Genomic DNA, 17,282 nt, shown 5'->3' on the forward strand with positions numbered 1-17,282 from the left:
AAATGAGGAAACTTTACTTGTTCTTTCATAGGGAGTGATAAAAACATCAATGAAAACACATATCAGGGTTATTCACGAAATACACTTGTCTGCTCAGAGAGGTTGACCGAGTTGTCGTAACGTTGAATGTCTGAATGGAGTAAAAGGTGACATTCCCTATTATCGAAGTCAAACATAAAACTGCCACACGACTGGTATTTGTCTGGAGAAGTACAGGAAGCTCTTCTCCTTTCCCAATCCAGCAGGTCTTACGTGGAACCAAAGACTTATTGTTTAGAGTGAACGTCTGGAGAAGTACAGGAAGCTCTTACGATTGTGTCAATGGTGCTTTTATCAAAACACAAAAAATGCAGCTTTCCCAACTTCCTTGATAGTGATATCAGTAAATGGTCTTTACGTGGAACCTTATAAAAAAGACAAAGACTTATAACCATGAACTAACTTGTGTTAACTGTAAATGATTGAATTTTATAGATAAATTTTCATTTCCATTATCAGTGTTCATTGTTTCATTAATTCAGTTTAATATGTGATATATATACAGTTTACTTAGGGTTTTTAATCTACACATCGACGGACTGATTTATCACAGTCCAATCACTATCAATATTTCATATCGTTTATAATCTTAATCAAACTCTTCAAGGATTACTAGTTGAGCCACGTAGGGCGAAGACGCATTTTTGCCAACCTGTTCCTAAGAATGAACAACAAATTTAAACAGAACACAAATATGGTAAAAAATACATACATTTTGGACACCCAAGAATCTCCAAACTGAACGCTGGCCAAATATTCCAAGTTTCTGGATGGATGCGAATGAATTTGGTCAGGATCTTCTCATTCACAGCTCGATTCACAAGGTTTGCATTGTTGTTGTTTGCTTCATAAACCTGTGGACATGATTATTGAAATTCCGGCTAAGAAGAACTACAATGTCAGCTTAAAGCAGACGGAAAAACGAAGGAATATCAATGGTCTATTGACCATGTTAATGTCAAGTAATATAAGACGAGATGTTCAGGAGGGCACACACCATGCGCATCTAGGCCAATAATGCTTTTTAAAAAATCAACTGGGTCCATAACAACGCATTTAACGGGCATTCTTCAATGTATTTAACACACAAAACTTAATTGATTCCTAGAAAATATCTCACAGATACAATTGTGAACTTAAAAATTAATAAACTTTCCGAATGAACCGATATTCAGCTAAGTGAACAGTTACTTTACTAGATAAAAATGTTTTCACGATTTGTATTAAAGGCACGCAGTTATGAAGGGCTTTAATGAAATATTGCTAATGAGGAGTCATGTGGCCATGAATCAAAAGTACAAGGTCAGAGATTGTGACCACCATTGGTTAGGACCACAGATTTACAACTCCGACGCATAAAACATGTCTGCTGTCGAATGGTATGAGCCGGGTGGCGTTCCACTCCTTATTAAATGCCTACACAAACTGCTGTAAGTTTTAGGGCGGATTTGGCTATCGCCTTACCCGTCTTTCAAGAATTTCCTGCATGTGCTCTATTAGATTTAGATCAGGGGATTTTGCAGGCCAATCGAAACGTTGGACATTGTTCTGCTGCAAGAACGTCCTAGCCTACTTTGGTTGTACAACGTCGCATTATCATGCTGCAAAATGGACTGAGCTCCTCAACGCTTTAAACCGGGTACAGGTGGTTTTTCCCCGATACCAAACGGCATTCAAATTTCCACTGACATTGACTAATCAAATTCGATTTCCGCCGGATATGCCGGGTGATCATATTATCCTCACTAAATCTGCCACGCTGGAGCATATGAAGCGTTCTTTCTGACGTTGCAACACTTGCTACCTCCCATTATTGTACATCAAACTAAATCCCGACTTAACAGTGAACACCGCCGTTATAGCAATCGTTAGTGTCGCCGAGACCAATCAAATCGATTGGACTCTACATATGGTAAAACCAAATAATAATGTTTGCGTTCAACAACACTAACCCAACATATCCTAAGAACGATGAGACGAAATAGGCATGCTCTTTGGGCTACCCCAGGTGTCCTACTTTCTTCTGTTTATATTTTGGTTTGTATTTGAATTTGATTTATGACTATGGTGCCATCTACTTGATGTTTTGCGGAGTACATGTAAATATAAGGTCTTATCATATTGTGCAAAATTGGTCCATATTGCCTTTTTAACCTAATTTCTCTTCGTTGTGGCAAAATCCTTTGCAGTTTTCACCCGTACTCGTCTTCTGTTGGCTTTGTACTTATAATTAATATTTTTTTTTATGCATTAAGACATTCGAAGGTGCTTCCTAATTAACACATAACCCAGTCATTCTGAAATCATCGATCAGATAAGTATTACTTTCGTTGGTTATTTAAGTATTCATTGTTTGGAATTACGTTGAAGTAAAGGAACGAATTTTATCGGACAATAAACAGCCTTTCAGGAAAGTCTAGTGTGCCTACCAAATATAACAAAGTTATTTGCATTATACTTATGACCTCTAGTCAGTTAAGTACAACATGCACCTTTATGTTCCCTGTATCATCAGTGACAGTTTCCCAGTTTGATCCGTCAAGACTTGTTTTCATTGTTAGGGACTTCATGAATTGAGACTCTTCACCCCTTCCTTGAATGATGAGAGCTGTCACAGCAGAGATATGCTGGAATTCGACCTGTGCCATAAAATCAATAACACATAATAAATAAGGAGGACAATCATAATATCGTTACACTTACAAAGACTTACCAAGTTAGTAAATATATGTCAACTGAAACGTAGTTATCAGGACGAGCGGCACAGGTACATTTTGCAAGAGAAACGCACTAATTAATCTTGAAATGCCACGTGGTAATTTCTCATAGTGAAGGATGGAATATTGTTACTACATGGAAGATTAGATTATAACATATTTGTCTTCAGTTCAACAATGTAATAGATCGACAACAAGCTTAGCAATACATTTGGGAGCTGGTGGTAGATACAATGGGTATTCTGAAATAGTAACAACTTTTACATTTTTTCACACTCATCACGTACACACATCCATCCCCCCCCCCCCCACACACACATACAATTATATATACTGTTCCAAACACCAGCACATCAATGCAACTACTTATAATTCAAACGTATGTGAAGATACATTCCGTATTAACAACCTGCAGATTAGTATAAAATTGGCGTTATATGTTTGTGTAGACTAATTTTGAAAATATAAGTAGACATGATATACTTTGCCACTACATTCAAGTGCAACCATAAAGTCAAAATTTATTTCAAAACTGACTACTACTGATACATGATAATATAGACAAGATAATCAACCGCTTTGATTTTACCTGCAGATATTCTGAATTATCAGGTACGCCTGGGCACCAGCAAGGTATAATGTTCTGGCTAATCCTCACAAGTCTAGGATAACAAAATCCGTCGTCATAATAAGAGGAGGCTGTCAGAGAGGAGTCATTGACCCCCAAGGGTCCGGTTATCAGATTGTCGGCACAGTAAGAATCTGAAAGAAATAAACTATTGCTCCTTTACGCCTTAACCTAAATACTTTCTCAATATTAGTACAATTAGAGGGATGAATTTATGTTGTACATTATTGAAGACTATAACTTTCTATTTTCAAAAGTGCATACATATTTACTTGTTCGCTATTTATGGCATTTTTTCACTTTTTCTATTTTCATTCTTCAGTTTTTGACTATCGTCAAACAAAGTCTACGCCACGTATTTTTAACCTTAACACGATCCCCGACGAAAGGAACAATGTATAACTCACTTTGTCATGGATTACATCATCTGAATGGAATTTGATAAGATGTTTAAAATTTTCAATTTTTGTCCTAGAACTTTGACGCCACTTTTAATCTTACATATAGTCCTCCATTATACCCCCTGCCTTCACACCTGTGCCAATTTGTAGAATATAACGGGATTTTAGTACGACAGTCGAATTAACAACCCATTCATGTGCATTAAAAGTGCAGAACGAAGCAATCGGATGCCCTGTTCAGTCACTTCGAAATAAAATCATATTTAGTAGATGAAATGCACTTATCACCGTTTGTCTGCAATATTTATGTACTATCCAGATGTCACCTGTTAAGGGAGTATAAGTATGTTCATATTTTCAAACGTATTCTCGAACGATTTTTTTTCAAATATTTGAATAATAATTGTTTGGATATAAGTTACTGTATTTTTTCGAGTTACAAGGAATTTATAACATCAGCACAATAACACCGTTCCTAATTACACGACTATGCAAGTAACAAGCTACAAACATTGAAATAAAATGTTTAAGAAAATAGGAAAAATATAAATAAATGGGGGAAAACGGAGATTTGGCGTTATTACCCTCAATCCTGTATTGATGCAGAAGCTATGGTAATTCCTATGTACATAAAACAGAGTCACGGGTTAAGTGCACGTGTTTGTTAGAGACCGTGGCATATTAGTCAGCCTCCTTGAGAATATATGCAGGAGCTGGAAAGAGATAGCCTTCCAAACGCTAGAGGGCGAATGCTAAAGAATAACAACAAATTGACATATTACCTCCGTTTCCTATATGGACCAGCATAGATACTGTTATCCACAGCTGAAGCTGTCGAATACCTTCTGCTATCTACAACATACAAACAAAGGTTTTATTTATCCAATATTTTGATGGCGCATTAAAAATCAAATTTCCAGTAAATTTTTGTTATATATGCATACACCAACGCGCACATCTTTAATGTTATTTTCTGTCAAAGAGTTAAAATAATACAGACGTTGCGACAGCGGGAAGAATATTAAATGTTAATATTCCACACTAGTATAGAATATAAAAGGGGCGAGCCTTTGTCGCTCGTGGCCACAATTTATTGAGCCGTATAGTCGACCAGCAAGTTGAGGATAACACTATATACATCCAATCTCAGAACCAAAATCTCGGGCATCTAGCTATAGAGTCAGAGATGGTAAGTCATAGTGGTATATGCTTTTAGTTCTCTGGTTCAGAAAGAGTAATTTTAGACTATCTGGGCACTTCGCAGTCTTTTGTGTGTATAAAGTGGTGCGAGTATGATATATTTGTTCATTTAACTTCGTTGTAAATATCATCCATTATCCAATTATTAAATTGCTTAATTTTGTATTACAACCGTATGACACTTAAATTTTGTACAGAGAACTCAAAGATGTAACAACTTACAAATCATTATGGAAATCGAAACGTCACAACACTAATGGGATAATGTTATCTTAAGCTGATAGAGTTAAAGTATTCAGATGAACAACCGTGAACATCGACACACATATATATTTAGAGGAAAAACGAACGTCAAATTTACAATTTAATAAAATAAGATAATAGAAATTAATCCGTGAAAAGTATGGACCACCGAAGTCTTTTACGGAATCTTAAGGATACATGTGCCATCAACCATTGCATACGACGTGCCCGGCTTTGAGATGTCAGTGGTAAACCGACAAACTGACTCTCTAAGTCTACAATGCATTTCTCACAGTTTTTAAGTGGATTCGACGGTTTCAATTGCCAATGATATTCTGTGCCGGGACTGCCGTTGATCTCCAGTCCCGCTCGTGAACCGATCTTGACGGATCTCTACCTGTGGCGTTGACAATTAACCGACCTATTATAGCCGATTAGTGAACTCCGAAGTGAGTAACGACTTGCTGTTGAGAGATACCTCCCATGAGTATTACAAGAGTCCGTCCTCTTTCAAGTTGGGATAGCCGTACGTAGCTGTATTTGTATAAGCAATTGCTGTTTGCAAATGTATTGTTCTTGATTGCAGATGTGTTGGCACTCACGCGTCTTGGTGATAGTCAGAAAATGACATTTAATTTAATGAAAAGTGCCGCATGCGTTTGTACAGTCACGGTATAATGTTTTTGTGTTGCAGGTGACGGACTTGTAATATATATTTGGGGATTAGGTGAGGTGACCTGATACTCCTAATTTTTGATACTGCTTGGTGTATTTAATGCTAATATTTATGTTGCGTTTCATTATCTGTATACAGTGTTTACCCAAACACATTTATCATTTATTTTCACCAAATACACAATGGGGTTTACCAGATATCTTTGTGCTGAATATTGAAGGGTTTTCGGTAGAAAAGTTATACTTCCTTCACAGGAATTACGTCATTTTTAAACGTGACCAGTTTAGTTAGAAATGTAAATATGTATTCTCGTGAAAGAAGTATGAGAAATTTCAAAAGAAAAGCCAATCCATAATCTCTAAAAATGAAAAAAAATATCATAATAGTGCGTCATAATTGAAGATTCAAGCGGTAGTGATGTGTTGTGATTAACACACTCATGAATATCAAAATCTCTTGTAGTGATATGCATGAAAATAAGAATATCTACAAGAGGTTCAGGATTTTGTGTATACTGATAGAGCCTTTACTAAGCGAAATATCAAATGAATTATGGTATTGATTTGAAGGTGTTTCTAAATGAATACTTCTTTATTTCTAACACTGATAAGAAACCTCCAGTCCTTTCCGGTCTCTGATATTCAAACATCTAGTGGATTTAGCTACAATTTCAACATAACTACGTTTGGAACACACATTTGTCTGGCGGGTTCATTTCAAGGAATGTTGATCAAACCTCACAAACTTATGAAAAACCAGCGACAAGTGATGTTCAGAGCTGTACATGTCAATGCAACGTTCCTATTGGTTTTAGAAAACCTTTTTACAGCACTATGTTGGCTTCATAACTGATATATTCCAGTCAAACCTCACATTTATATCAGGAACAGTTAAGTTGCATTTATGATCAAGGTCACTTTAACTACTTTAAAAAAACATTGTTCGCACAATAGGGGTTTTATTCCTTGAGGAAGTTCGACCATACACTTGGTCATCTTCTTAATTGCTCTTAAGTCAATGTGGGACAGAAAGGGATTGGCATCGTTTGTGCTGCATAATCTGAGAACGGATTGCTCTCTCCTAGTTAATTTATTCACTTAATTTGATAATCACAATGTTAAAAGCTGGATTTTTTGTTTTCGTTCTTATTTTTTTATCTGTTAAAGTACAAACAGAATCAGAGTGAAGTAAAACTAGGACATAGTCATCAAAAGCCCCCGCCCAGGTTCATTTGTAAAATACATGCAATTAAAGTGAATAATATGCAAAACCGGACAAGATATCAATCAATTAGGTCACAGCAGTCTATCAAACGTTCACTAGGCCAAGGTTACAAGTATACCAAGCATTTCTCATCACAATTTAGCTGATCCTTCAAATAATAGCATGCGGAAATCATTCAGTTAGAGTACCAAAAGATATAAACCAATTAGGTCACAGAAGTCTAATCAAACGTGCACTAGCCAAGGTAACAAGTATACCAAGCATTTCTCATCACCATTAAGCTGATCCTTCAAATAATAGCATGCGGAAATCCTTCATTTAGAGTACCAAAAGATATCAGCCAATCAGGTAACAGCTGTCGCATTACATAAACATAGAGTTAGCTGATTATCAAACCAGAACAAGGAATTAAGGTAATAAGTTTACAAGTGCAATAAGATTTCCTATACAGTGATTAAAGAAATCAGCCAATAAGGTCACAGCAGCTTCATTAATGAAATTGCAAGTTAATCGAACTTGCGTATGGAATTAAACTAACATGTGTACCAACTAAGTTTCAACTAAACCGACTAGTCCTTCAAAAGATATCATGCGGAAAGCAACAGTCTCCAGATAGACTTTTTCAATATTTGTATGAAAAAAAAATCCATGACAATATTTAATATTTTTCGAGCAAAACAGAACAAAACAGACATTTTCTGATACACGAAACAAAAATTATGTAGAAAATTTAATAGAATAAGATACTCAATTCTGTTTTGGATTTTTTAAAAACTTTATTTATTTGCTACTTTTTGTTTATTTTGTTTCTTGTTTTTGCTTTTTTTCTGTTGAAAAGATAATATTATTAATTTGATGTAAATGAGACTTTTGTCAATATCTGTTGCAATTGTTTTAGAATAGGTCCAAATACTGGCTGATTATGAAATCGATGTGAAATCGATGTAAAATCATGATTGATTGAATTCTTAACGGCACGCCAATACAAGAGGTCCTAATGGCCACATAAATAATGGACAATAACTTAGGGTCCGAAATTAAATCAAATTTAACACCAATATCAAACTAAACCTTTATAACTCAATTGACAACAAACATAATGATGTAGATCTATAGCACATCAATAATCGAATATCATATCATTTCATAGAAATCAAGTGGTTAAGTTCACGGATCTGTTTCATGTAAGATTATTCAATAATCATACATTGGGCGGTAACATGTTGATAACATGTACAATAGCTTTTCACTCCGTAAAACATCATCCGATATTATAGAAATATGGTCAAATGCGAACGGACAAACTTTGATGACTGGATAAAGTGCGTTAAAAAAGAATATAAACAAACGAAAGCAATCTAATATCGTTTCGTTGTAGGTCAAACATCGACTGAGCAGCCTTAATCAATTTCTCCTAATTTCCAGTAATTCAAACAAGGATGGGGAATTATTCGTTCAGACGGTATGGTATCAAATTTTCTTTAGGTCTGGAAATCTTTCGTAAGAGAAATACGAATTCTGAAAATAAATGTCAGCGTCTAATTCTTTCAAATAATGAGTAATGAGTTTCTTCCAACAGACTATTGATATACTTATGGGAACTTTCTGTACCCTTTTGTTAGCTGACTTGTTTTTGGTTTTGATACCAAGCTAAAGTATCAACGAGCCTATCAAAACAGGTCACAAAGACCTCGAAAAGTCGTTAATTTCACTTTCATATACAATTGTATATTGAGTTCGTCTTGTCTTGAAATAGCAAGAAATGTATTGATCACGCCACTTTTTTCATCAGCCGCTTATTTCGGTATTGTCCAACAACGAACATAACACGGACAGCTTTCCACCAAGCTGTATGTAAGCGTGATATGCCAATTTCCCTATTGTGGATTTCCATTTCTCGAGAGCAACATTCCTACATCTCCAACCTATAGTGTTTACCTATCGCATTTCATTCGAAGGCCTGTTTTCATATCACTATTTATGTGTCATTACTTGTTTCAATTTATCAAGATTAACATAGTGGGAGGTTGTCGATGAAACAGAAGACGTTAACTTTTTCCGGAACAAATGACCTTATTCTCTTCATACATTTTCAAGAGTTTCCCTGCAATGATTCTTTTGTCCATGGTTTGCCCTAGTTTTATTGAATTTGATATTTGATTATGACCGTGTTGTCGTGTTGATATTTTCTTTTCCCCCAAGATTATTGCTTTTGAGATACCTGTATTTTCGATTTATCAAAGGTCAGAACGATTGCAATTATTGGTATTTGACGAATTATAAAGCTTCGCAATAGACTCGGATAATCATATCTTCATCCAAGTGGAAGAAAATATTTTAGATTTGAAAAATGTTCCCTGTCCCTTTGCACGCCCATTGTTTATATAAATAAAATTCGATCTCCATCACTCAATGATATTTGATATGAAATATGGTCAAATAATTCAAAAGAAAGGAGAGACTAATGGGGAGGAGTAGTGAGACTATTCGTTTATGCGAAATTGTTTTCAAATCACCCAAGTTTACTTTAAACTGAATGTCAAATTATTTGAAGGAATTTGCTCCATCACTCATTTCTTGAATTCCATCCCCTAGGGGGGCACCAGTTATACAAATTAATTCTCCTTTCCCAAGGATGGTATATACCAAATATGACTTCAAGTGATTTAAAGGAAATAAGTCAACGGCCACTACGTCAGCAAAAAACAAATATCATTGTAGAATACCTTTACTAGGATACAGGTCATTGGCTAAGCAGTCAACGATTTCCAATCAGAGCGACACAGGTTAATTTTGCGTCATGAATTAGGTACACCGTTCAGTGTCCCAAAAGTCAATGTTGTAAGTATTTAACAGTTTTTCTAACGTCAGATAAGGAATATTTTCAAATATTCATAACGAGACTTTCGAGAAAAGGAATTTGACCTGAATTTTTTTTATTGCACTGTGATATTTCTCGAGGGAATATTACGCTAAGTAATCATACATATTGTACGACATATATCTGTCGTAACGTACGTTCATTTACGTGTATTATTAGTGCAGTCATTTTAGCCCCATAATAGGGCAAACCCCAAAACCCCAAACTAATTGGAACATAATTTTTATTGATAACTTTGGAATTTCTATTGTTGTAGTATATCATATTTAAAATCTACATCCGTGAAAATTGTGGAAATGCGTGAATATCGCAGTTTTTAAATGTTGGTTTGAGAACAGCAAATACTACTAGAAAACAGAGGTAGGGGTAATATTTTTTTAAGGTCAAAAATATTATGCGAAATAATTAAATGAATTGTATACCAAAGAAAAGGTAATTCATTATTGGATGAAATTACATAAAAAAAGAAATGCTTATGATACAAGATGACCTCACAAGAACCAATAAATTACCGCCCTTTGGTCAAAACCTTAATCAATTTTTCTTATTTTCCAGTAATTCAAACAAGGATACGAATTATTCGTTCAGACGGTATGATATCAAATCTTCTTTAGGTCTGGAAATCGTACATAAGAGAAATACGAATTCTGAAAATAAATGTCAGCGTCTAATTCTTTCAAATAATGAGTAATGAGTTTCTTCCAACAGACTATTGATATACTTATGGGACCTTTCTGTACCCTCTTGTTAGCTGACTTGTTTTTGGTTTTGATACCAAGCTAAATTTATCAACGAGCCTATCAAAACAGGTCACAAAGACCTCGAAAAGTCGTTAATTTCACTTTCATATACAATTGTATATTGAGTTCGTCTTGTCTTGAAATAGCAAGAAATGTATTGATCACGCCACTTTTTTCATCAGCCGCTTATTTCGGTATTGTCCAACAACGAACATAACACGGACAGCTTTCCACCAAGCTGTATGTAAGCGTGATATGCCAATTTCCCTATTGTGGATTTCCATTTCTCGAGAGCAACATTCCTACATCTCCAACCTATAGTGTTTACCTATCGCATTTCATTCGAAGGCCTGTTTTCATATCACTATTTATGTGTCATTACTTGTTTCAATTTATCAAGATTAACATAGTGGGAGGTTGTCGATGAAACAGAAGACGTTAACTTTTTCCGGAACAAATGACCTTATTCTCTTCATACATTTTCAAGAGTTTCCCTGCAATGATTCTTTTGTCCATGGTTTGCCCTAGTTTTATTGAATTTGATATTTGATTATGACCGTGTTGTCGTGTTGATATTTTCTTTTCCCCCAAGATTATTGCTTTTGAGATACCTGTATTTTCGATTTATCAAAGGTCAGAACGATTGCAATTATTGGTATTTGACGAATTATAAAGCTTCGCAATAGACTCGGATAATCATATCTTCATCCAAGTGGAAGAAAATATTTTAGATTTGAAAAATGTTCCCTGTCCCTTTGCACGCCCATTGTTTATATAAAATAAAATTCGATCTCCATCACTCAATGATATTTGATATGAAATATGGTCAAATAATTCAAAAGAAAGGAGAGACTAATGGGAAGGGGTAGTGAGACTATTCGTTTATGCGAAATTGTTTTCAAATCACCCAAGCTTACTTTAAACTGAATGTCAAATTATTTGAAGGAATTTGCTCCATCACTCATTTCTTGAATTCCATCCCCTAGGGGGGCACCAGTTATACAAATTAATTCTCCTTTCCCAAGGATGGTATATACCAAATATGACTTCAAGTGATTTAAAGGAAATAAGTCAACGGCCACTACGTCAGCAAAAAACAAATATCATTGTAGAATACCTTTACTAGGATACAGGTCATTGGCTAAGCAGTCAACGATTTCCAATCAGAGCGACACAGGTTAATTTTGCGTCATGAATTAGGTACACCGTTCAGTGTCCCAAAAGTCAATGTTGTAAGTATTTAACAGTTTTTCTAACGTCAGATAACGAATATTTTCAAATATTCATAACGAGACTTTCGAGAAAAGGAATTTGACCTGAATTTTTTTTATTGCACTGTGATATTTCTCGAGGGAATATTACGCTAAGTAATCATACATATTGTACGACATATATCTGTCGTAACGTACGTTCATTTACGTGTATTATTAGTGCAGTCATTTTAGCCCCATAATAGGGCAAACCCCAAAACCCCAAACTAATTGGAACATAATTTTTATTGATAACTTTGGAATTTCTATTGTTGTAGTATATCATATTTAAAATCTACATCCGTGAAAATTGTGGAAATGCGTGAATATCGCAGTTTTTAAATGTTGGTTTGAGAACAGCAAATACTACTAGAAAACAGAGGTAGGGGTAATATTTTTTTAAGGTCAAAAATATTATGCGAAATAATTAAATGAATTGTATACCAAAGAAAAGGTAATTCATTATTGGATGAAATTACATAAAAAAAGAAATGCTTATGATACAAGATGACCTCACAAGAACCAATAAATTACCGCCCTTTGGTCAAAACCTTAATCAATTTTTCTTATTTTCCAGTAATTCAAACAAGGATACGAATTATTCGTTCAGACGGTATGATATCAAATCTTCTTTAGGTCTGGAAATCGTACATAAGAGAAATACGAATTCTGAAAATAAATGTCAGCGTCTAATTCTTTCAAATAATGAGTAATGAGTTTCTTCCAACAGACTATTGATATACTTATGGGAACTTTCTGTACCCTTTTGTTAGCTGACTTGTTTTTGGTTTTGATACCAAGCTAAATTTATCAACGAGCCTATCAAAACAGGTCACAAAGACCTCGAAAAGTCGTTAATTTCACTTTCATATACAATTGTATATTGAGTTCGTCTTGTCTTGAAATAGCAAGAAATGTATTGATCACGCCACTTTTTTCATCAGCCGTTATTTCGGTATTGTCCTACAACGAACATAACACGGACAGCTTTCCACCAAGCTGTATGTAAGCGTGATATGCCAATTTCCCTATTGTGGATTTCCATTTCTCGAGAGCAACATTCCTACATCTCCAACCTATAGTGTTTACCTATCGCATTTCATTCGAAGGCCTGTTTTCATATCACTATTTATGTGTCATTACTTGTTTCAATTTATCAAGATTAACATAGTGGGAGGTTGTCGATGAAACAGAAGACGTCAACTTTTTCCGGAACAAATGACCTTATTCTCTTCATACATTTTCAAGAGTTTCCCTGCAATGATTCTTTTGTCCATGGTTTGCCCTAGTTTTATTGAATTTGATATTTGATTATGACCGTGTTGTCGTGTTGATATTTTCTTTTCCCCCAAGATTATTGCTTTTGAGATACCTGTATTTTCGATTTATCAAAGGTCAGAACGATTGCAATTATTGGTATTTGACGAATTATAAAGCTTCGCAATAGACTCGGATAATCATATCTTCATCCAAGTGGAAGAAAATATTTTAGATTTGAAAAATGTTCCCTGTCCCTTTGCACGCCCATTGTTTATATAAAATAAAATTCGATCTCCATCACTCAATGATATTTGATATGAAATATGGTCAAATAATTCAAAAGAAAGGAGAGACTAATGGGAAGGGGTAGTGAGACTATTCGTTTATGCGAAATTGTTTTCAAATCACCCAAGCTTACTTTAAACTGAATGTCAAATTATTTGAAGGAATTTGCTCCATCACTCATTTCTTGAATTCCATCCCCTAGGGGGGCACCAGTTATACAAATTAATTCTCCTTTCCCAAGGATGGTATATACCAAATATGACTTCAAGTGATTTAAAGGAAATAAGTCAACGGCCACTACGTCAGCAAAAAACAAATATCATTGTAGAATACCTTTACTAGGATACAGGTCATTGGCTAAGCAGTCAACGATTTCCAATCAGAGCGACACAGGTTAATTTTGCGTCATGAATTAGGTACACCGTTCAGTGTCCCAAAAGTCAATGTTGTAAGTATTTAACAGTTTTTCTAACGTCAGATAACGAATATTTTCAAATATTCATAACGAGACTTTCGAGAAAAGGAATTTGACCTGAATTTTTTTTATTGCACTGTGATATTTCTCGAGGGAATATTACGCTAAGTAATCATACATATTGTACGACATATATCTGTCGTAACGTACGTTCATTTACGTGTATTATTAGTGCAGTCATTTTAGCCCCATAATAGGGCAAACCCCAAAACCCCAAACTAATTGGAACATAATTTTTATTGATAACTTTGGAATTTCTATTGTTGTAGTATATCATATTTAAAATCTACATCCGTGAAAATTGTGGAAATGCGTGAATATCGCAGTTTTTAAATGTTGGTTTGAGAACAGCAAATACTACTAGAAAACAGAGGTAGGGGTAATATTTTTTTAAGGTCAAAAATATTATGCGAAATAATTAAATGAATTGTATACCAAAGAAAAGGTAATTCATTATTGGATGAAATTACATAAAAAAAGAAATGCTTATGATACAAGATGACCTCACAAGAACCAATAAATTACCGCCCTTTGGTCAAAACCTTAATCAATTTTTCTTATTTTCCAGTAATTCAAACAAGGATACGAATTATTCGTTCAGACGGTATGATATCAAATCTTCTTTAGGTCTGGAAATCGTACATAAGAGAAATACGAATTCTGAAAATAAATGTCAGCGTCTAATTCTTTCAAATAATGAGTAATGAGTTTCTTCCAACAGACTATTGATATACTTATGGGAACTTTCTGTACCCTTTTGTTAGCTGACTTGTTTTTGGTTTTGATACCAAGCTAAATTTATCAACGAGCCTATCAAAACAGGTCACAAAGACCTCGAAAAGTCGTTAATTTCACTTTCATATACAATTGTATATTGAGTTCGTCTTGTCTTGAAATAGCAAGAAATGTATTGATCACGCCACTTTTTTCATCAGCCGTTATTTCGGTATTGTCCTACAACGAACATAACACGGACAGCTTTCCACCAAGCTGTATGTAAGCGTGATATGCCAATTTCCCTATTGTGGATTTCCATTTCTCGAGAGCAACATTCCTACATCTCCAACCTATAGTGTTTACCTATCGCATTTCATTCGAAGGCCTGTTTTCATATCACTATTTATGTGTCATTACTTGTTTCAATTTATCAAGATTAACATAGTGGGAGGTTGTCGATGAAACAGAAGACGTCAACTTTTTCCGGAACAAATGACCTTATTCTCTTCATACATTTTCAAGAGTTTCCCTGCAATGATTCTTTTGTCCATGGTTTGCCCTAGTTTTATTGAATTTGATATTTGATTATGACCGTGTTGTCGTGTTGATATTTTCTTTTCCCCCAAGATTATTGCTTTTGAGATACCTGTATTTTCGATTTATCAAAGGTCAGAACGATTGCAATTATTGGTATTTGACGAATTATAAAGCTTCGCAATAGACTCGGATAATCATATCTTCATCCAAGTGGAAGAAAATATTTTAGATTTGAAAAATGTTCCCTGTCCCTTTGCACGCCCATTGTTTATATAAAATAAAATTCTATCTCCATCACTCAATGATATTTGATATGAAATATGGTCAAATAATTCAAAAGAAAGGAGAGACTAATGGGAAGGGGTAGTGAGACTATTCGTTTATGCGAAATTGTTTTCAAATCACCCAAGCTTACTTTAAACTGAATGTCAAATTATTTGAAGGAATTTGCTCCATCACTCATTTCTTGAATTCCATCCCCTAGGGGGGCACCAGTTATACAAATTAATTCTCCTTTCCCAAGGATGGTATATACCAAATATGACTTCAAGTGATTTAAAGGAAATAAGTCAACGGCCACTACGTCAGCAAAAAACAAATATCATTGTAGAATACCTTTACTAGGATACAGGTCATTGGCTAAGCAGTCAACGATTTCCAATCAGAGCGACACAGGTTAATTTTGCGTCATGAATTAGGTACACCGTTCAGTGTCCCAAAAGTCAGTGTTGTAAGTATTTAACAGTTTTTCTAACGTCAGATAACGAATATTTTTAAATATTCATAACGAGACTTTAGAGAAAAGGAATTTGACCTGAATTTTTTTTATTGCACTGTGATATTTCTCGAGGGAATATTACGCTAAGTAATCATACATATTGTACGACATATATCTGTCGTAACGTACGTTCATTTACATGTATTATTAGTGCAGTCATTTTAGCCCCATAATAGGGCAAACCCCAAAACCCCAAACTAATTGGAACATAATTTTTTATTGATAACTTTGGAAGTTCTATTGTTGTAGTATATCATATTAAAAATCTACATCCGTGAAAATTGTGGAAATGCGTGAATATCGCAGTTTTTAAATGTTGGTTTGAGAACAGCAAATACTACTAGAAAACAGAGGTAGGGGTAATATGTTTATTAAGGTCAACAATATTATGCGAAATAATTAAATGAATTGTATACCAAAGAAAAGGTAATTCAATCCAATGCATATGTTACGTGATCTAAAAGCTTTTTGAGGGGAAAACATATATTTGATAGAAATTAAGTTTTAAAAAAGATGACTTAATGTAATCATTTTCTCAAAAAAAGATAGAAAATTGGTTATTTGACATAAAATATAGCATTGTATTAAGGCAATGAGATATGGAATAGATATATAATACTATCCCTCAAAATACCAAATCATCTTCTAGAAAAGACATCAATGTTACAGACATTATACTATTATGTCAAACAGAATTGTAATTACCTCCCTTTAGAGAAAATTACCTTTTTTTCAGGCGACAGGGCTCTCGATCTGCCAGATTTGGGGCCAATATTCGGCCCCATTCCCAATGGAAAATAGTATCTCTTTTCCCAATTTATACCCCAAGTTTTCCCAATTCTAAGGAAAACAACGTTATTTTTCTCAATTCTAAGGGCCCCGGGCCCGAGTCTCAAAATGGGGTGTGAGATCCCTGGGCGAGCTAAACTATATATTTATATACAATATAAAGTCTTGGCGGTTTGTCTCTAGCAATGTCCTCAGGGAATTATTAGGCTCACACAGGCGCATATGCACTTTCATGTTATAACAGATATCATGCAATCTAAATATCATCTGTGAAGTCGGTATCTATCTCGATGGCTGAGTTTGCAAAGTTAATCTGTACAAGCAGTTGAACAGTCAAGGCCATGCTTTCTACAGGAGTAGCGTTTGCCTTTGGATCCATTTCACTTTCGAGCCATTGGTGATAAGTCCTCATGATGTGAAATATTGCAGCATCTGACGTAGG

General features: G+C 34.7%; 1 protein-coding gene across 1 annotated transcript; it reads right to left on the minus strand.

The window, feature by feature from the left end:
* Positions 1-751: 751 nt before the first annotated feature.
* LOC132564821 (neuropilin-2-like) lies at positions 752-17,252 on the minus strand (the record flags this gene model as incomplete). The annotated part of the gene is made up of 5 exons (XM_060229446.1): positions 17,160-17,252; positions 4,568-4,637; positions 3,346-3,518; positions 2,532-2,678; positions 752-893 (listed from the first exon to the last, which is right to left on the minus strand). Coding segments are annotated over exons 1-5 (625 nt in total), but the record flags the coding sequence as incomplete, so codon positions are not given.
* Between the last annotated feature and the right edge of the window lie 30 nt (positions 17,253-17,282).

The sequence above is a fragment of the Ylistrum balloti genome, unplaced genomic scaffold (genome assembly GCF_031769215.1).
Source record: "Ylistrum balloti isolate Yb309-2 unplaced genomic scaffold, AGI_CSIRO_Ybal_v1 Utg372910, whole genome shotgun sequence".
Lineage (NCBI taxonomy): Eukaryota > Metazoa > Mollusca > Bivalvia > Pectinida > Pectinidae > Ylistrum > Ylistrum balloti.